Source organism: Planococcus citri, chromosome 4 (genome assembly GCF_950023065.1).
Source record: "Planococcus citri chromosome 4, ihPlaCitr1.1, whole genome shotgun sequence".
Taxonomy (NCBI): domain Eukaryota; kingdom Metazoa; phylum Arthropoda; class Insecta; order Hemiptera; family Pseudococcidae; genus Planococcus; species Planococcus citri.
In genome coordinates, this window is record NC_088680.1 from 72,336,875 (window position 1) to 72,355,026 (window position 18,152).

Here is an 18,152-nt window from a genome sequence, read left to right on the forward strand (position 1 = left end):
ATTATTGCTTAGTTTAGAGATAATAGGGAAAAGGTTTTGGTAACTTTCAAATTATTAAGGAAAATTGGAAATTTATAAAGAAAAGTAGTTGTAAAACTTGTAAATTGTGGAAAATTGTAAAAAAATCTTTAAATTTTTTGAAAAAAGTCTCGATTTTTATTTTTTTGAGAGAATATTCTCCAAGCGTTTGAGAATATTCGCGAATATTCGCGAATATTCTCAGATTATGCGCATTGAGAATATTCTCAGGCCAACACTAATGGTATTCTATATGATCGCGTAACAACACGTTGTATTGCGATTACATTGCGCCTTCGTGTGATTTTTATTCAGGCAAAGATGACAGCGATTTTTTAATAAAGATCGACGTGCTGTGACTGTGGTATGTACGGTGCATTCGGCCGAGTAATGCTGTTGATTGCAATATACACAATACAGTGGCGACTTCGGTTTTTCCGTTTTTTCAGTGTTTTTATTATTGTACGCTTTCGATGTTGCGTTCAAAGTAACTAAAGCTGCGGTAGTTGAGTGCGGTTTTGTTGATGGAGACAAACCCTGCGCAGTTGCAGCTGCCTGAAGCCCACAACGTAGTTTTACGTGTAATCCGATTTCTCTCTGGAAATCTTTAATCGTTGGTTTGGTCTTTCCGCAAACCTGATGAACTAACCATGCCGGATATTTGAAATAAATTTTATCTTTCAATGGTGGGAACAGATCGAGATTTTGACCATGGGATTCGAGAGCTGTGAGCAAACCTTCGATGTCGTAGTAAGTTGAACGTAAACTTGCATTTGTGTTTGTAGCTTTCGGTAAGTTTTCTAATTTAGCATAGAGTGCGCCGATAACTTCTTCTTTGTCGTGATATTGTATTTCTAATTCGTTGAGGGCGAGATCATAATTGCTATCCGTTAGGTCGAGAGTTTCGATAATTTTAAGCGGTTCACCTAAACAGTGCCTTTTTAGATGTTGTAACTTTTCTGACTTCGGAATCGGGAGTTCGTCGTATTTCAAGTGGAATGATTTAATGAAACTGGAGTACAGTGTTATATCACCGGAAAAGGGGGTGATTTCCATTTCAGGTATGCGTCGAGAATAATCGTTAGATGATTTTGGCGGTTTGGTATCGCCAGTTGATCGTCCAGCATCCATCAAGATTCGTTTAACTGTTGGAATTACTCGTTTAGCTCGAATTATCGACGGCATAGCATCAGCGAAATTATAAGTTGGTTTATCTTTACTTCTAGTAGAAGTAACACGGCAATTTTCTACCTCTTCTAGATCGACGGTGAGTTGCTCGAATGCCATTTGAAGCGAGTTGGTATCGACTGGTGATGCGTTGATTTGCGTGAACACAAGATCGGTGGATTCGTTTAGGCTTTTCAGCCACATTTCAAATTCTTGTGCCTTTGCATCCATTTGAATTTTAAAGCGAAAGCGATTAGCGAACAGCGATTAGCGATATTGCCAGTTGCCACGTGCAATGAGCGTGTGAAAGCGAACTTGTTTTTTAAATAAAAAAACAATTAAAAATGCGACTTTGAATTAAGCGGATCGTGATTCTCTGCTACCATGTCGTGCGAGAACAATCACACGAGCAAATTGATGAATTAATTATCGAAAACGGCGAAAATAAATGAATAAATACGCGAACATTTTAACGGTTTTTATTTCAACTAAAAAATGTATAAAAAACGTTATGTACATAACTTAAGACTAGGGTATAGTAACGCTATCTATGCTCTCTTCGAGACAACTAGGGCCTTATCAGTAATTTGTGAGGACACCAGGACAATGACCTGTGGACTAGACGACAGGACGGAACCTTCGGTTGGAACTTTGGAAGTTGGAGTTGGATTGGATGTCACGGAGTGACGGCGGTCCTGACGATTCGTTACGTGACGGACATGAGTGCCACTTCCACCTCCGCAACCGCAACCGCAACCTTGCGGTTTGTGTCTTTGTTGTGGATCTTGATAATGATTATATAATGATAAAAAATAAAAATTATCAAATTTGCTGGGGACTGGACACTGGACTTGAAGCGTTGACCATTTTAAACAATTTATTTTATATTTTAATTAAAACAATTTTTGAGTAATTCGAGTATAATATGTGATTATTTCACTCGATGGACTTGAATAGGATTTTTTATCATGTTGCGATACGTTAAATCGCAAGAGAAAAGCGACCGCTGAATATGAATATCAAGTATTCTAGTATACCTACCTACGAAAGGTACTCGTAATTGTTATTGCAAATACAATTTTTTTTTCGCCGGCACATTTGCGGTGTTCTGCGCGTAATCATTCCGATGACCAGTTTTAAATCAGTTTCATTTTATATTGTAGGACGGTAGATATCATCAATTCTGTCATGACATCGCTCAACGCTCGAAAGTTTCAGATGAAATATTCGCTGTTTGGATTCGGGTGCGCTCTCGAAACAAAATTTACATTGTAAATTCGATAGCGAATGACAATTTCATCGCATGTGTCAGTAGAGTCAGTACAGATACTTGACCATAATATAATGTGTGATAATTGCTTTCTCAACGTCGACTTGTTCCGTCATATCGATGCAAACATCGCAGATAGATGTAAACTCGATGAATTACATTTGCGGTACGTTTCATGTAAAATCTATGTATAATGAGATGGCGAGGAAAAGACGTGATATGTGTCGAATAATGATATAGGAACGCTGGAAATGGATTGTGGGTTTGTGTACTAGTCCCTTTAGCTTTGCTCTCCGGTATTCGTCATTTCGCTGAATGGTCAGAACTGTACACAACGGTTTCGTTGATTGGTATCGGCCTGCTGGTGAGCTCCTGCTGTGGTATTCTACACAGAGATTCGCGTTCGTTTGATTCCGGTAGCGTGCCTTTTATTCAGATCGGATACATTTTATCGTCAACGGTGGTATCTTTATTGCTAATATTCGTCATCAATCGAGGTATGCGCTATTCAAATGCTCGTTGCGGGCGGATAAAATCATTCCGAATGATATCGAGGTTACTGTAACAACTCGTCTTTTTCTTTCTTTCTTTCTTTCTTTCTTTCTTTTTCGCAGGTGTAGTTTATAGTTTATCAATAGCCCTTGCTACGTCATTCGCGTACCACCCGATACATCAAACGTTAATAAAATGTTGCCCGAAAAGTTTCACTTGGGGAGAAGCTTCGTTGATAGCTCAGTCATTGGTACTCTATTTGAGCTCGTTCGTCGTAAAGATATTCTTATCGCTCGAACGTACGACTTCTAAATCATGCGGAGATTCGGCAACCGTCGTAGTACAAGTACGTTGGTGTTGGTATACGTAAGCTAGCTCGTCATTCGGCGCGAAATCGCCTAAAATGTCGACACTTTCTCGTCAACATTTTGCAGAGCGGCTTCTTCGCTGTATTAATAACGCTCCTGTTGGTCCATCATTTTCGGAACCGCATGAGTAACGTTTTCATATTCTCGGCTGCGTTGATTACGTGCGCTGTAGTATTCGTAGTTGCGCTCCCTCGTGTGATATTCAACGTTAATTCCATACTTTGGCTGTTCAATTTGCTATCAGATCAAAACTCGGTTAGTAAAATCACGCGAGCGTTTTTTTGTTTTGTTTTTGTTTTCTGACACGCGGCACGGAGTTAACGATCAAATTTGCACTCTTTTTTGTTTTTGCAGATGACGTTAATTTTGCTTTGGTTACTTTGTTCGATTGTCGCTGTGTTGTGCTTGTTATGGCAAATTCGTACTTCAGCACCGGTCACCACCGTAACAAGAAAGAGCTTCCATTTACTAATATTCCTCGTAATAGTACCGGGTACCGTTTGGTCACCTTGCCTGCTTTACACTGCCAGCAATGCCGGATTCGCTCTAATGATCATTATCGAAGTACGTGCCGATGATTATTCTACATTCTGCGGTAATAAAACACACGAGTCCTCTTCCAACGGAAAGATTTTTGCAGATGTGTCGCAAATTGAATTTCTCCAGATACGGCGAGTGGCTGCAAGAGTGCTTCGACACGTTCAAAGATGAAAAAGACGAAGGAGAATTGGCCCTTACCCCGCTGTACTTGATGGTCGGATGTTCGGCGCCCATCTGGATATATCCGTTATCTTATTCGGTTCCGGTGCCGCTTCCAGTGCTGGCTGGTATCTTTCCGGTGGCTATAGGAGATGCTGCTGCTAGTGTGGGCGGTACCCTGCTCGGTAAACATAAGTGGAAAGGTAATATTATACGTCGTATTCGCTTCTATGTAGTTCGAAATAGCACCCAACAACTAGCTCGCGTACCTAATTTTTTTCCCATTCCAGATAGCAATAAAACCGTCGAAGGTTCGGTGTTCTGTTTCGTGTCTCAAATGATCGTATTCGGTTCATTCGCTTTCTTTGGTGAGTCTTTCCTCGTCCTCGTGCTCGAGTGTATTCTTCCGAGGAACACTACGTAATGTAGGTAAATTGCGTTCCAAACCGAGCTATCAGATAACTAACCAAATTACTCGCTCGAGTTGCTTTCAATCTCGGGACAAAGCGCATCTAACGCTCTCAGAATTTTCTTTCTCGTGCTCTGGTATAGCAGTGTTATTTCTTCTCCTTCGATGCGCAACTGAAAGTAATTCGATCAAATTTCGCCGATTAAAATAACTTGCAACTTTTGAGGTCAAATCATGAAAAGAAGAAAAAATGTCAGGCAGTTTTGTACGGGTTCAAAAAGCCTCAATCAATTTGATCTTCTTCGTGATAATTTCTCAAAAATTGTCATTCGTAGTATGAAGATTTTTTTTTTTTTAATTCATTAGCATCGCGACTTGATGACGAGCTCAGTCGAACTAAATTACTTTTTTTTTTCTTTTCCTAAAACAGTGTTCTTTCCGCGACGGCAAAAATTGAATGGAGTAGAATTTTTACGATTGCCATCTTCCAAAATTGTTTTTCCCCCCAAGATTCGAGTTGGATGCTCTGATAATTTTGCATTTGCAAATCAGATGCGAAGCCAATTCCAATAAAACACGAAGAGGATGTTGCGCGGGCCGCGGTTGTTTGGTCAAGTATTTTTTATCTAGGTTTGGAATGTACAAATAACTGCGTTGTGTCCTTTCATCTCGTGAGATGAGTTACAGTGTGTAAAGCGATGAATACTTTCGAGCAAAAAAAAGAAACCCAAGTCCAACAGCGAACGATCTCATGTTTTGTGTTGCGTAGGTATCATCGAAATGTCGTACGTGTCATGGGCCAGTGTAGTGTTCATTATGACGTCTGTGATCGAAGCAAAAACTGATCAAATCGACAACGTAGTTTTACATTTTATTTATGATCGTTACGTAATGCCCTACCTACTTTCGTTGTTTGTCAATTTTTGTACCCGATGAATGAATGAAAAAAAAATCATTCTTTTTTCCTCGGTTTAATACTTTATTATCACAATAATCGATTATTAAAATCGTATATAACATCCGAGGCTACTAACAAAATGTTACATTCAACATTTTACAATGACGGGGTATATGTACTCGTAGAATTACTCGTCTAACTTACAATTTTACAATAATACGCGTAAAGGAGCCGCTTCGGAAGAAGAACAGAAAGAAATTAGCTACGTAACTTATAACGAATAATGTACTCGTACATACACGTACATCTCATCGAGCGAAATTATTTAGAATAGTCGTACGAGTAGGAAAAAACATGAAATAAAGTAGGAAAGGCTTTTTCTACGATAGGTAAATGAAAATGACTGGATAATGCGGCGGCACGGCACTATGATCGTGTTTTTTGAAACTCTCGCTACTCGGACGCTTCTAATTTTCTACAGATTTCGTCGGTAAATTCGGAACATTTTGCCGTTCCTCCTAGATCGCCGGTGCGGAAACTGCTATCTTTAATGGTTTCGAAGCAAGCTTTCTGTATGGCGCTGGCATGCGAAGTCAAGTTCATATGCTGTAACATCATTACGGCCGATAATAGCAAGGCGGTAGGATTCGCTAAATCCTTGCCAGCAATATCGGGGGCTGTACCGTGTACCTAAAATGGAAGGAGAAAAAGGGGTTTTTACTTTTGTTAATCGGTACGATTGAGAAAACGCGCGCTAACGCTTACCGATTCGAATAAGGCTCCGTTGATTCCGATATTGCCGCTAGGGGTTAATCCTAAGCCACCGACTAGACCAGCGCACATATCCGATAAAATGTCTCCGTACAAGTTGGGCATGACTAATACATCGTACATGGACGGGTCTTGAACCATGGTCAAACAAACGGTATCCAAATATTTCTCTTCGAATTTTATATCCGGAAATTTACTAGCAGCGTCGCGACAACAGCGTAAGAACAACCCGTCGCTCATTCTCCTGCAAAAGAAAAAATGTCAAGGGTAAAACCTCGTACATACGTAATACACGTAGTGTCAGTGTCGGATTGGTACTTGGTACAACGTACATGATATTAGCTTTATGCACGGCGGTAACCTTGTGCCTTTTATTTTCTTGCGCATATTTAAAGGCGAATTCGGCCACACGAGTCGAAGCTTCTTCGGTAATTAGCTTGATAGACTGCACAACACCGTCGACGATTTCGTGTTCAATACCGGAGTATTCCCCTTCGGTATTCTCTCTGATCGTAATCACGTCTACGTTTTCATACAACGTAGGGTAACCTTCTAGAGAACGACAAGGTCTAACGTTCGCGTACAAATTGAATTCCCTGAAAAAACACTACTTCGATTACCACATATACCTAGACCTACCTAGTACCTATATTATACGCCTTACGGGTACGGTACACATACGCACCGAGTAGACACAGACACAGACAAGTGACCAATACTCTATTTACCAAACTAAACGATACGCTAACGCATCTACCGCCGAATGCGCAACATAATGAAGGTAACGTAACGAATAGTCGAACAGCGGATGAAGAATAAGTTCATAAAACATAGGTGGTAATACGGAGAATTTTCTCGCCGAAACCGAGTTGCTAGCGTTAGTGCTCATCTACATAGCGAGGCAACCGAGCAACTCCAAAAGCCGTTCGGTGATTGGAACAACGGAGCAACCAAAACAAAATAATTTGATTCGATTGCTCGGTTCCTCGGTTGCTAGTTGCTCCGTTGCTCGCTATGTAGGTGAGCACTTGGCGTTTAATCGCGTTAGAAAAGTACGCCGAATCAACGGTACACATTCGCATACGCGTAAATTGCGGCACGAAAATTCGCATCACGGCATCGGCTCCGTGTTCGACATTATTTGACGGCCGCGGCACCCTGTATAGTGTACGAAAGTATAATAATTTGTTTAGTACGAGAACGCGACGAGGCGTTGTAGACGAATACCTACGTAATTTACACGTAGAAACGCTTACTTTCGCAGAGCTAAATTCAGAGATCGATGGCCTTTGCCAACTGGAGTCATCAGAGGTCCTTTCAATCCGATTTTGTTCCTGTTGACCGAATCGATAGCCGACTGAGGTATGCCGAATTTACCGTCTGGTCCTCGGACAGGCGTAACGTCCACTACTTCCCATTCGATAGGAACCTTTTGAAGAAGGAAGAAAAGAAAAACACAATCATACGAGCGTATCAAAATGATCGGTCGAGTAGATCGAGCCCGATGGCGATGCGTGTTTTACTTGAGCAGCTTGGAAAATCTTCTGCACAGCGGCCGATATCTCGGGGCCGATCCCATCGCCTGGAATCAACGTGGCTTTATGAATCTGACTACTGTAATTTCGGGCTAGTTGTCGTTGTAATCGGGCCTAAATCGAACCAACAAAACAAAACAAAAACCAACGTCAAGATACGAATATGAATATGATTCTACGTGATTCGCAACGACTGACAGATGGGCGATATGGCGATCGCGATATCGCTAATTCGCTATCGTAGGTTTCGCCATGGTCAACTTGAAAAACGATCCGCAGAGGGCGCAATTATTACACATACACACGAAGCACCCATCTCAACTGCCTATCGAGTATCGACTCCGGACTCGCCGCAGGGCGCAGGGCGCAGCTCAAGACCTCTGTATACTCGAATGCAATGTTGAAAGTTGAAGTGTACTCGATCGAATGCTTTCGATAGTTTCGATACGACTACATGAGATTAACACACAAATTTCAGCGAGTGGCACGCAGCCAAAACGTCAACTAGGTATTTGTATTTCTAATGTAAGTGAACAACATTGATACGAGTTTGAAAGTTGAACTGCTACGAAAGAAATGTAGGTACTTACGAAATTTTTGACGAATCTCAACGCCATTGCGAAAAATCACACGGACACATCCACTCGACTATAAATCAACGACTCGCACCTTGACGACTACCCTTACTTATCGTCTGCTTCTGCGGCAGCCCGGCTGGAATGCTGGATTATAGTTGATAGCACGCGTTCAATAATTCAATTCACCGAAAACTCTAATCTTTAGAGATCTCTTTATCATTCATCGTTTCTTTTCAACCATAATTTCTCATTAGATTAAATTAGATTAGCACTACAAGAATCATTCCTTCCAAGTTCGAGATTCGTTACAGTACAGACAGATATAAAAATAAAACACCAAAATAGACCATTCATTTGACCACGACCGACCGACGCCTCACGGTCGCCAGGTGTATCCAGGTTGGCAGGCAGGTCCCGCCCTAAATTTCACGGTACGGGAACGGAACGGATCAACTAGGGTCACGCCGTGATCCGCGATGAATCGATGATATCGATGACCGTAACTCTACACCGTAACGTTTTCATTCCAGAAAACGTCGCGAATAATTTTTTTTTTTTTTTTAATGAAGGGCTAATAATAATTGTGAAAGTCGCCAGTCGCCTTAGTCATTTTTTTGTTCACACAACTTTAAACAATTTTTTTCATATTTCATGAATTTTAAAGGGAAAAATGAGTATTGTAATGCATTCTGCTGGGAGAGTTGAAGATGTTTTTTCAATACTTGACCACGAAGTTTTTACATCATCACTGAAGCAGGACAACAACATTTTCATTGATTTGTAGTTGTACAAAAATCACTGCTGACTAAGGCGACTTTCACAATTAGCCCTTCAAATAATCTGAGAACTGAGATTTGTTTTTTCTTTTTTTCTTTTTTTACACGGATTTCAGGATTTTTGCAGATTTTGTTTCGATCGAGAATCTGGATTTTGGTATTTTTGGCAGATTTAAAATCCACCAGAATCTGCTAAGCATTAGGATTAGGAATTTAGGATAGTAGCTTTTGAAAATATGAATTTTGGATTTTACTTGAAGAGAGAAGACTTCTGAATCTGATCATCTGATGTTCTGAAAGTTTGTGGTGGGGATCTAGAAAATTAAAAACTGAAAAGTGTTTAAAAAAGAAAAACAAATTCAAAAACCGTCCAAAAACCAGGTCAGGTTTTCGAGAATCCGTGTAAAAAAAAAAAAAAAAAAAAAAAACACTTATAGTAACTAATTAGTAATTAATTTATTTCCACGGAAACACGGAAGCGGAAGGAAACTGCGGAAGTGCGGAATGTTTCTGGAAATTTATGGGGAACAGCGCTGCTAACTGCTAAGCAATTACAAATTTCAATTTTGAATTTCAATTTTGAATTTGAAGTTTGAAATCAATAGATTTCCGAGAAGATTTATAAAGAAAATGAAAACTTTGAAGTTGCTGTAAATAAAATAAATAGCTAAAAAATTACGAAAAAAGCGTTTTATTTTAATTTTTGCAAAAATGTTGACGAATTGTTCGACTGTAGTCTGTAACACTAAACTAATGATTAAGTAGGTACTACGTACCTAATACCTAATGAAGGAAAAGTGCCATGTGACTGGCAACTACTCATCACACATTTGGCAAAAATATAAATTTACAGCAAAATTTCCAGTTCCTACTTCCTGTGGTAACTTTCTGGAAAAGTTTCCAAAAAAAATTTCTAGAGTAGAAGGCTAGAAGTGTATCATCTCTAACGATGACGGTCCGACGGTCGACACCCACTATCCGGCGGCTCTAAAGGAAAAGAACAATTCCGACAAAAGTTAAATTTATTTTCAACTTTTATTTACCTACCTAATTATTTGTGGGTCAAAAGCTGAAAAAGTGTAAAGTGAAAAACAAAATTCAAATTTCTTTATCCTTTTTGAAAACTTCTCACGGTCACGGACCACGGTTAATTCGTGCCGTTTTTTGGGCAAAAAAACTTTTGGTCGCCAATCGAGCTTTAGGACGGCGAATTCATTTCCGATGTGAGATTGTCCCGACGACGCGACGCTTCCTTCTACCCACTGAAGTACTGACACACACAGACACTGAGAAATTGCCATTTTTTAAACTCAAAATGAGCTGGAAAAATGTCAAATTTTGCATTTTAAGTGACTTTTTCTGACTAATTTGACGTCGCTGAACCCGAAAATGACGTTCATTTTTCAATCCAACCTCGAACGGATCATAAAACGTCGTTAAAAGTACGATACTCGGTGGGTTTTTGACATCCTTTTTGAGCTTTCAAAAGTGCAGTTTTCGAGTAGAAGGAAGTTTCGCCCGGGGCGATTGGTCACCGGAAATGAATTCCCTATCCCAAAAACATTTTTTAAACGACCCATCGAAATTCGGACGTCATCGAGTGGAATTTTTGGCCCCGGGTGGGGGGGGGGGGTGGGGGGGGGAATGGGTCAGAACACGTCGATAAACGTGCGAAATTCGGTGTTTTTATCAACGTAATTTTTGTGCTGAAAAAAGCTTGGTCGGGGCGATTGGACTACGCACCCCCGAAACTTGTCGCTTCGAGCGTACATACACGAGTATGTATATATAGTATCTATATGTACTACGTATACCTACGCGTACGCGTACATTTTGCAAGTAAGTATGTAGATGTACCTACAGTACAGATGTTGGTAGCTGGTACTCGTACTCGTACTCGTATGTTGCTCGTAATATGTAGTGCCGCAGCACGGCGACCATCGACGTCGACGTCGTATTCGCGCAGCGCTCATAAGGTACCTACCTACCTACCTACCGACGAAAAAATTCGTCTTTCGATGTGAAAATTTTTTCTCTTTTCGTCAAAGTGTGTTTGAATTTTCATTCAGCTCAGCTGTCATGTCAATAATTGTAAAATGCAGATTCGCGCTACCACTTTATTTACGAGTATTAGCCATTTTTTAATATTTCGTCGAGTTTTTTCTCATTTTTTCGATGGTGGTCTTTACGCGTTGGTGTTGTTCGCGGTAATATTCGACGTACTCGTATGTTGGTCGGCGTCCAATCCTGAGTCATCGTCGCTACCGCAACACTATACGAATACATGGGTATCGGAGATTCAAGGTGAATCGTATGCTGTTCACAAAATTTTGCAAAGACGGGGTTACATAATTTTAGACGAGGTGAGTGCGAGCTTTACATGCTGGGTAGTGGGCAGTGGCCCAGTGGGTATCGTGGGTATCGCGGGTACCGAGTAGGTGCATTATTCGAAAGGTACATGTATCTGATCTAGTGATCATCTGATCTATTGACTAGGTACATGCATATGTACAGGTATATGTAGGTAGCTTTTTTTTTTCCGGGGCCCGCAATCCGAACTTGCTCGGTGCGAGAAGTATATTGTTTTATAAGGGGTGTATAGTTGTAGCTGTAGCTGTAGCAATCCACTGTACCTACAGAGTACCCAATATTATTGGGCATAGCAACGACTAACGAGATTTATCGTGCGGGTAGGCAGCGCAGCGCAGGCCGCTGAGCCATATTACTCGACGTAATAAAGTACTCTGATTCGATGTATGCCCAACGCACGTGCATATTATCAAGGTGCATGTAGGTAAGTACCTAATAAATATGTATATAGCCAGGATCAATTCAAATACGAGTACTTACCTACTCGTATTCTACGTAAGTATGTGCAGAGTATGCGGACCAATTACGTACATTTATATGGATCGCCTGGTGATGGCGATGACGACGGCGCGTGGCGGTGCTATGCCAAATGCCAATGTATGCGAATCAGAAAGCGCAGCGTATTAATTAGCGAGCGTAATTTTTACGATTGCAAAATTAGTTTGTTTATAACGACGCGATCCAAGTGCCAAAATCTAAACGCCCACGCTTATGGTACACGCTCGCTGCTCAGTTGCTGGTCGTTCTACAAAGTACAGTGTATACGTAAACGTATACTATACTTGGTATTATAGGATAAGGATATATGTACTTACTACTTTCTTACTCGCACGTAGGTAGCTGGCTGGAACGTAAATTCACGTAGGTACGACAACAAGTAGGATACATTTTAGGTAGGTACCTACTCCAAATATATAGGAAAAGGTATCCTATAGACTTTACAACGGTATTGGTAGGCTACCTAGCTAATTTTTTGTTGCCAAGCAGTCTACGCAGAAATGTACTCGTACTCGTAGGCAGAGGCACTTTACACAGTACGCAGTACGAGTATAAGTAGTTGTACCAGACCGAGCATCTTGTACCGTGCATAGTACGCTAACGCTAATGCTGCCGTTTTTGATTTGGTTTGTCGCAGATTTTTGCCAACACGTATCATCTGCACCACCCTGCCGTAAAGAGCAGATCGTTAGCTAAAGAGCGATATTACACTGGTCAATTGGAAGCGCATCCTCAAGTGAGTACCTGCCCACCTGCCCACCTGCCTACCTACTCGAGTACTCGTGAGAAAAGAAAACTGTGCAATGGCTAAAGGCCATGCAGCGCAGCGCCGCTCTTGGTTGAATGTAAGCGAACGCGAACGCGAACGCGAACGCGTACGAGTTTGGACTTTACACGGTACGCGCGTTCGCGTCCCTCAATTCGAATCACTCATTTTTCTGACAGTGTAGGTGTTGGTTTGGTGTTTCTGTAAGTTTAGTATACTTACTTACTTAGTACCTAATCGTTATTAGCTTATCACCCTATACTCACGTCAGAGTTGCCATTTGCCAGAATACCTACCTACGAGTATTTGAATTTTTTCAAAGTGCGAATCGATAGGAAATGTCAGAAATTTTACTGTTTTCACATAGTCGAATCAACGACTATAACTACTAACTACAGTACCTATTGTAGGTTGGGTAACACGAAACAGTAATTTTTCAACTGATTATATTTTTTAGTCGCAGTGAAATTTGACAGCGACTGCGAATCAGTAATTCAATATGTAATTATAGAACAACGACTGATTAGTGATTTGTATTTAGAGACAATATGTAATGTATAGTAGAATGTTTATGTACTAGGTATGTAGATACGTAGGTACTTATATACAGATAGGTAGATACCTACGAGTACCTCTACATTACGTATGTTTTAATTGTTGTTGTTGTTTGTTTTTCTTACTTACCTACGTACCTATAGGTAGTGTACGTGCAGCAACAAGTGGCCAAGAAACGAAGCAAACGAGACGTGATAACGTTGTCGTTTCCATCCAGCAACAGCAAATCCAGATGGCAGAACAAAAGCGATTCGCGTGCATCTGCATCTGTAGTATCGGATCCGGATGCGTTTCTTCAGCGCAAATTTTTGGTAGCGAATCCATTTCCCAAGAACGATCCGCAATGGCGCCAAATGTGGTATCTGGTTTGTGCTAAACACTGTACATATACACACTACCCCTTGGTACTGGGCAATGGCAATGGCAATGGCAATTGCAATAGCAATACCTATACTCGCACCTACTTGACTCAGCGCGGCGTCAGCAGACAAGTCAAGAGCTATATAGGCCTACCTAGACCTACAGCTAAAATGTATAGGTACAGCGTAATACGAGTATGACTGGGCGCAGCGCAGTTGAGTGTAAGAGGGTCGATCATCATTCATCATGAAGGTACCTCTACCTACCTACCGCTGTCCTCAACAGCACAGCATTTCAGGAAGTCGCTTATAAGTTACAATAACCAAATTTAGGTAATATACGAGTACGCGAGTACATTCGCATCTACCAGCAATCCAGTACGAGTAGGCCTACTCGATAAGCAATTCCCAATTCGCCGAGACTGTGTATCTACGTACTACGTAGGTGCGAGTAATTTTACCTATTCGTAATTCCAATTAGTTTCGTGCTAGTGCTCGTGCTCGATAACCTCACCTCAGCTTCCGTCACACTTACGTACTCGGTGCCCGGTGTCGGTACTACGAGTATTTACGACTTACCATTAAATGCATCATGCATCAATAGCGCGCCTCAGTTGGCCGACATTTTGCCTTTTCTTTTTCCTCGATGCGCGCATTCGTTGGTCACCTCGCTGCAACTGCGAATTAAAATTTTATCCGCCATCATCGCAGAAACAGACCTAAAGAGAAAATGATTGATTGTTCGCGTTTTAAGGAGGACGAAGGAAGGAAGGGTGGGAGGGAGGGAGGGAGGGAGGGAGGGGAGAGAGCGCCATATGTAAATAGACAAATTTCGTAGCTACTTCGATGCTGGGTGTACGTGTGTGTGCGCCCACGGCTCCGGGCACGGGCAATGGCCAATGGGCATTGGGCATTGGGCATTGGGCATTGGGCATATACCTACGACCTACCTACGTAAACAATGAAGAATATAGGTTGATATAAGTGGGTAATGGGTACCTATTGTACCTAATTTTGGATGTGGTTTTGGTTTCGATTTCAGAATCGAGGCAGCGACAGAGATCTAAAGGTTTACGGAGCTTGGGAAAGCGGATACTCGGGCTTGGGCATTGTAGTCTCGATAATCGACGACGGCTTGGAGAAAGATCATCCAGATTTGGTGGCAAATTACGTACGTGTTGACTGTTGGCGTTTCGTTGATACATACCTTATTTATAACACTATAGTACGAGTACCTATGCAGTATACATGCTTACGTGTCGGTTGCACGGTTGCACGGTTGCAGGATCCGCAGGCGAGCTACGACATGAACGGCAACGACGACGACCCTTCTCCGCGATACGATTACTCCAACACTAACAGACACGGCACCAGATGCGCCGGCGAAGTGGCTGCCGTCGCCAATAATCACATGTGTGGCGTCGGAGTAGCCTTTCGAGCCAGTATAGGAGGTAAGCCAAGCCATTCGCCACTTACAATATACCTACGAACCTACGTAGCTGTACCTAGACTAGACCTACGGTGCTTGGGCGAGGTAGAGACAGAGATCGCCAACTCCCAGGCGGAGGCGCCATGCGCCATCCCCATCAGTCATCTGCAGACTGAATGCGAATGCGAAATGCGAAATGCGAATGGCTGATGTATACACTATGTACAACATGTACTGCAGAATACAGATACCTACGTAAGGTTAAGGTATTATTTTGCAGTTTCACTTTCGTACCGTCTATGTGTTTGTGTATACTGCACCATACAGGTATTAGAATGCTGGACGGCGATGTTAGCGACGCGATAGAAGCGCGAGCGTTGAGCTTCAACAATCAACATATCGATGTATACAGCGTATCGTGGGGTCCCGACGATGACGGCATGACTGTCGATGGGCCCGCACCATTGACCGAGCGAGCGTTCATCCAAGGCGTCACAAAGGTCAGCCATTGCAGGAGCGACACTCGTGCTCGTGCTCGTGCACGACGAGTAGCTTTCATCACAGTAGGTATTTGGTATTCGTATGTTTTAGGGTCGCGGCGGCAGAGGTTCCATATTCGTTTGGGCATCCGGAAACGGCGGCCGATACTCGGATAATTGCAATTGCGACGGATACACCAACTCGATTTTCACCTTATCCGTGAGCAGCGCCACCCAGTCTGATAAGGTTCCGTGGTACTCGGAGAGCTGCGCCGCCACCTTGGCAACCACGTACAGCGGCGGCTCCACTTGGGAGGCTCAGGTGCGCACTTGCGCAGAAATACCTTATACCTTCTTAAACCTATCGAGTACCCCGAAGAAAGTTGTGTTTTTTTGTTTTTGTTTTTGTTTTTTCGTCGCTAAAAATCTACCTACGTATATGTACAGCCAATTGACAATGTGAACGCCGGAACGCCGAACGCTAAGGTAGGTATAGGTACTCGTATGTATCATTGACCATGACCCAAACCCCAACGGAAGCATTTAGCAAAAAACGATTTTTTTTGGCGGTACTCGATATTGGCGGATATTTCTGCACACCCTGTTCAGTAGAACTATAGGTAGGTAAAGGACAAAGGTATAGGTACCTGTAATGGCTAATATGTAGCAATCGCGACGTGTCGTGCGTAGATTAGTACGATAGATCTGCACTACGAGTGCACCAGCAACCACAGCGGTACATCGGCATCCGCTCCATTGGCCGCCGGAATCGTTGCCTTGACCCTAGAGGCGAATACCGAGCTGACGTGGCGAGATGTGCAGCATATCGTCGTCGCGACAGCCAGACCCAAACGCTTGAAAGCCTTAGATTGGAAGACTAACGGCGCCGGCCGAAAAGGTCAGTAGGTATCTATAACGAGTATCTGTATAGGTACCTAATTTTTTTTGCGCATTTTCCCTTCGCTTTTTCATTTTGCAGTCAGTCATTCTTTCGGATTCGGACTGATGGATGCTGGCGCTATGGTACAATTGGCACGTAAATGGAAAAATGTCGCGCCTCAGTTGAAATACGAAACGTATCCCGCGTCTATCGACATTTCCAAGTAAGTAAACTGTAAACTACCTACCTACCTACCTACCTACCAGTAGCTGCGGTATCTCTGGCAATAATCGCGATTTATGTCGGTTCAATTCATCGTTCAGCGGCACAATTCCTCCGGAAGATAGCAAAATTTTCGAGACATTCGTCGCCCACGCCCAAGCTAACAAGATAAACAGTCTAGAGCATGTTCAGGTACGTAGCCCGCTGCCCGTTGGTAGAGGTTTCAGGTTTCCTTTCCGTCAGTTGTATGGTTATGGTGTATACGATCGAATAGCGTAATTACCAATACGTCGCGTTACTCGTAGGTACGAATATCGCTGGCGGCGAAACGCAGAGGCGACCTAAAGATAGCTCTCATTTCTGCCAACTCGACCCGATCAGTATTGTTGACCAACCGAGAAGCCGACCATTCTTCCGAAGGATTCGCCGATTGGACTATGATGACGGTGCATTGCTGGGGCGAATCTCCGCACGGTATGTGGCAACTGGAGATTAGCAACGACGGCCATTCGTACGGTAACTACATATACGTAGTATATGTTCATATTACTCGCATAACTATTAGGTACCTATACCTACTCGCCGTACGGCGTACGAGTATTACTTTATAGGTACGCGTAGGCGTAGTTATCTACTTAGGTACTTGTAGACTGTAGCTGTACTCGTATAAAATACGTACACGTATCCTCGTACTCATGCCTGTATGTACTGTGTACACAATACACATATAGGTACATAATATGTATGTACCTGGCTAACTGCTTACTATAGGTATTTTGAAATCTGCTCGCAGTCAAACTAGAACGTTGGACGCTCATTCTGTACGGTACCGAAGACAATCCCATTGCCAAGACGATCAATAAACACGTCGCGACGAAATGGAAAAAAAACGCTACGATCGAGCGCGACCACCAAAACGAAAACACCAACTGTGAGAGGGATATATGCCGTTCCTGTAAGGGATATTAGGGACAGATTACCACCCTTGTGGTGGTAACACTGAACAGCGTCGCGAGCTGGACGTCGAGTCCGGTGATCGGCGCTGCGGCCGTTATTCGTCATGTACTACTGTGTAGTGTCGGGTCAGTTAATTTGAGTTTATTGGGCACGTTCGCGTGAATGGTTAATTTGAACTTATTATTTCTTTGTAATGTCAATTTGAGTTTATATGGTTAATTTGAGTTTATCAGTGTATTAATTGTGTTAAACGGTTTCGCCGAAGAAGGCAATTATTATATTATTGTTTCATTGTGTAATTGTGTTTAAATCGACATGTATCGTAATTGAATACATAATTCTACCAACACCGCGTGTCGTGTATTATTCTGTGTAATATTATTTACCAATCTAGCCGGGGTAAGTCTCTTCTTAATCCATTATAGGAAGTCAGCATAAAGTAATATTTCACATTGGCGCCTAACTGCAATCTGAAATTAAATTTAGTGCATTTTTCCTGCTTATACACGCATCCGCGTGAGCTTAATTTGGGCTCCCTGGCCCAATTTGCATGATAAATACTGCGCTAAATTTATCTAGATAATATTAGGAGCTTTTTTCGCTTTTGTTCGTGTGAATTTTCCGGAGAATAAGCGTCCACAAAAGGCCGAAGAAAA

At 42.2% G+C, this 18,152-nt stretch overlaps 4 protein-coding genes across 7 annotated transcripts; 2 read left to right on the forward strand and 2 right to left on the reverse strand.

Moving 5' to 3' along the window:
* Positions 1-267: 267 nt before the first annotated feature.
* Positions 268-1,389, reverse strand: LOC135845247 (uncharacterized). The gene has a single exon (XM_065363712.1). The coding sequence runs from the start codon at positions 1,387-1,389 to the stop codon at positions 268-270; it is 1,122 nt and encodes a 373-aa protein (XP_065219784.1).
* Positions 1,390-1,986: 597 nt separating this feature from the next.
* Positions 1,987-5,388, forward strand: LOC135842990 (dolichol kinase-like). Its single transcript, XM_065360709.1, has 9 exons — positions 1,987-2,235; positions 2,349-2,621; positions 2,696-2,952; positions 3,070-3,293; positions 3,382-3,570; positions 3,670-3,879; positions 3,956-4,217; positions 4,305-4,382; positions 5,193-5,388. Exons 2-9 carry the CDS (start codon positions 2,473-2,475, stop codon positions 5,357-5,359), a joined length of 1,536 nt encoding a protein of 511 aa, XP_065216781.1. The 5' UTR covers positions 1,987-2,235; positions 2,349-2,472; the 3' UTR covers positions 5,360-5,388.
* Positions 5,379-8,556, reverse strand: LOC135842994 (probable isocitrate dehydrogenase [NAD] subunit alpha, mitochondrial). The gene is made up of 6 exons (XM_065360712.1): positions 8,218-8,556; positions 7,616-7,741; positions 7,349-7,521; positions 6,425-6,688; positions 6,087-6,336; positions 5,379-6,011 (listed from the first exon to the last, which is right to left on the reverse strand). Exons 1-6 carry the CDS (start codon positions 8,242-8,244, stop codon positions 5,775-5,777), a joined length of 1,077 nt encoding a protein of 358 aa, XP_065216784.1. The 5' UTR covers positions 8,245-8,556; the 3' UTR covers positions 5,379-5,774.
* Positions 8,557-10,808: 2,252 nt separating this feature from the next.
* LOC135842989 (furin-like protease 1) lies at positions 10,809-17,845 on the forward strand. 4 transcript variants are annotated; one of them, XM_065360705.1, is made up of 12 exons: positions 10,809-11,344; positions 12,487-12,585; positions 13,314-13,535; positions 14,572-14,700; positions 14,815-14,980; positions 15,286-15,458; positions 15,550-15,759; positions 16,128-16,335; positions 16,417-16,540; positions 16,641-16,731; positions 16,845-17,055; positions 17,333-17,845. In XM_065360705.1, exons 1-12 carry the CDS (start codon positions 11,078-11,080, stop codon positions 17,506-17,508), a joined length of 2,076 nt encoding a protein of 691 aa, XP_065216777.1. In that variant the 5' UTR covers positions 10,809-11,077; the 3' UTR covers positions 17,509-17,845. The 4 variants fall into 4 exon arrangements, with proteins under 4 accessions (XP_065216777.1, XP_065216778.1, XP_065216779.1 ...); XM_065360706.1 differs by having other exon boundaries at positions 16,845-17,104; positions 17,333-17,463; XM_065360707.1 differs by having other exon boundaries at positions 17,311-17,463.
* The last annotated feature ends 307 nt before the right edge of the window (positions 17,846-18,152 follow it).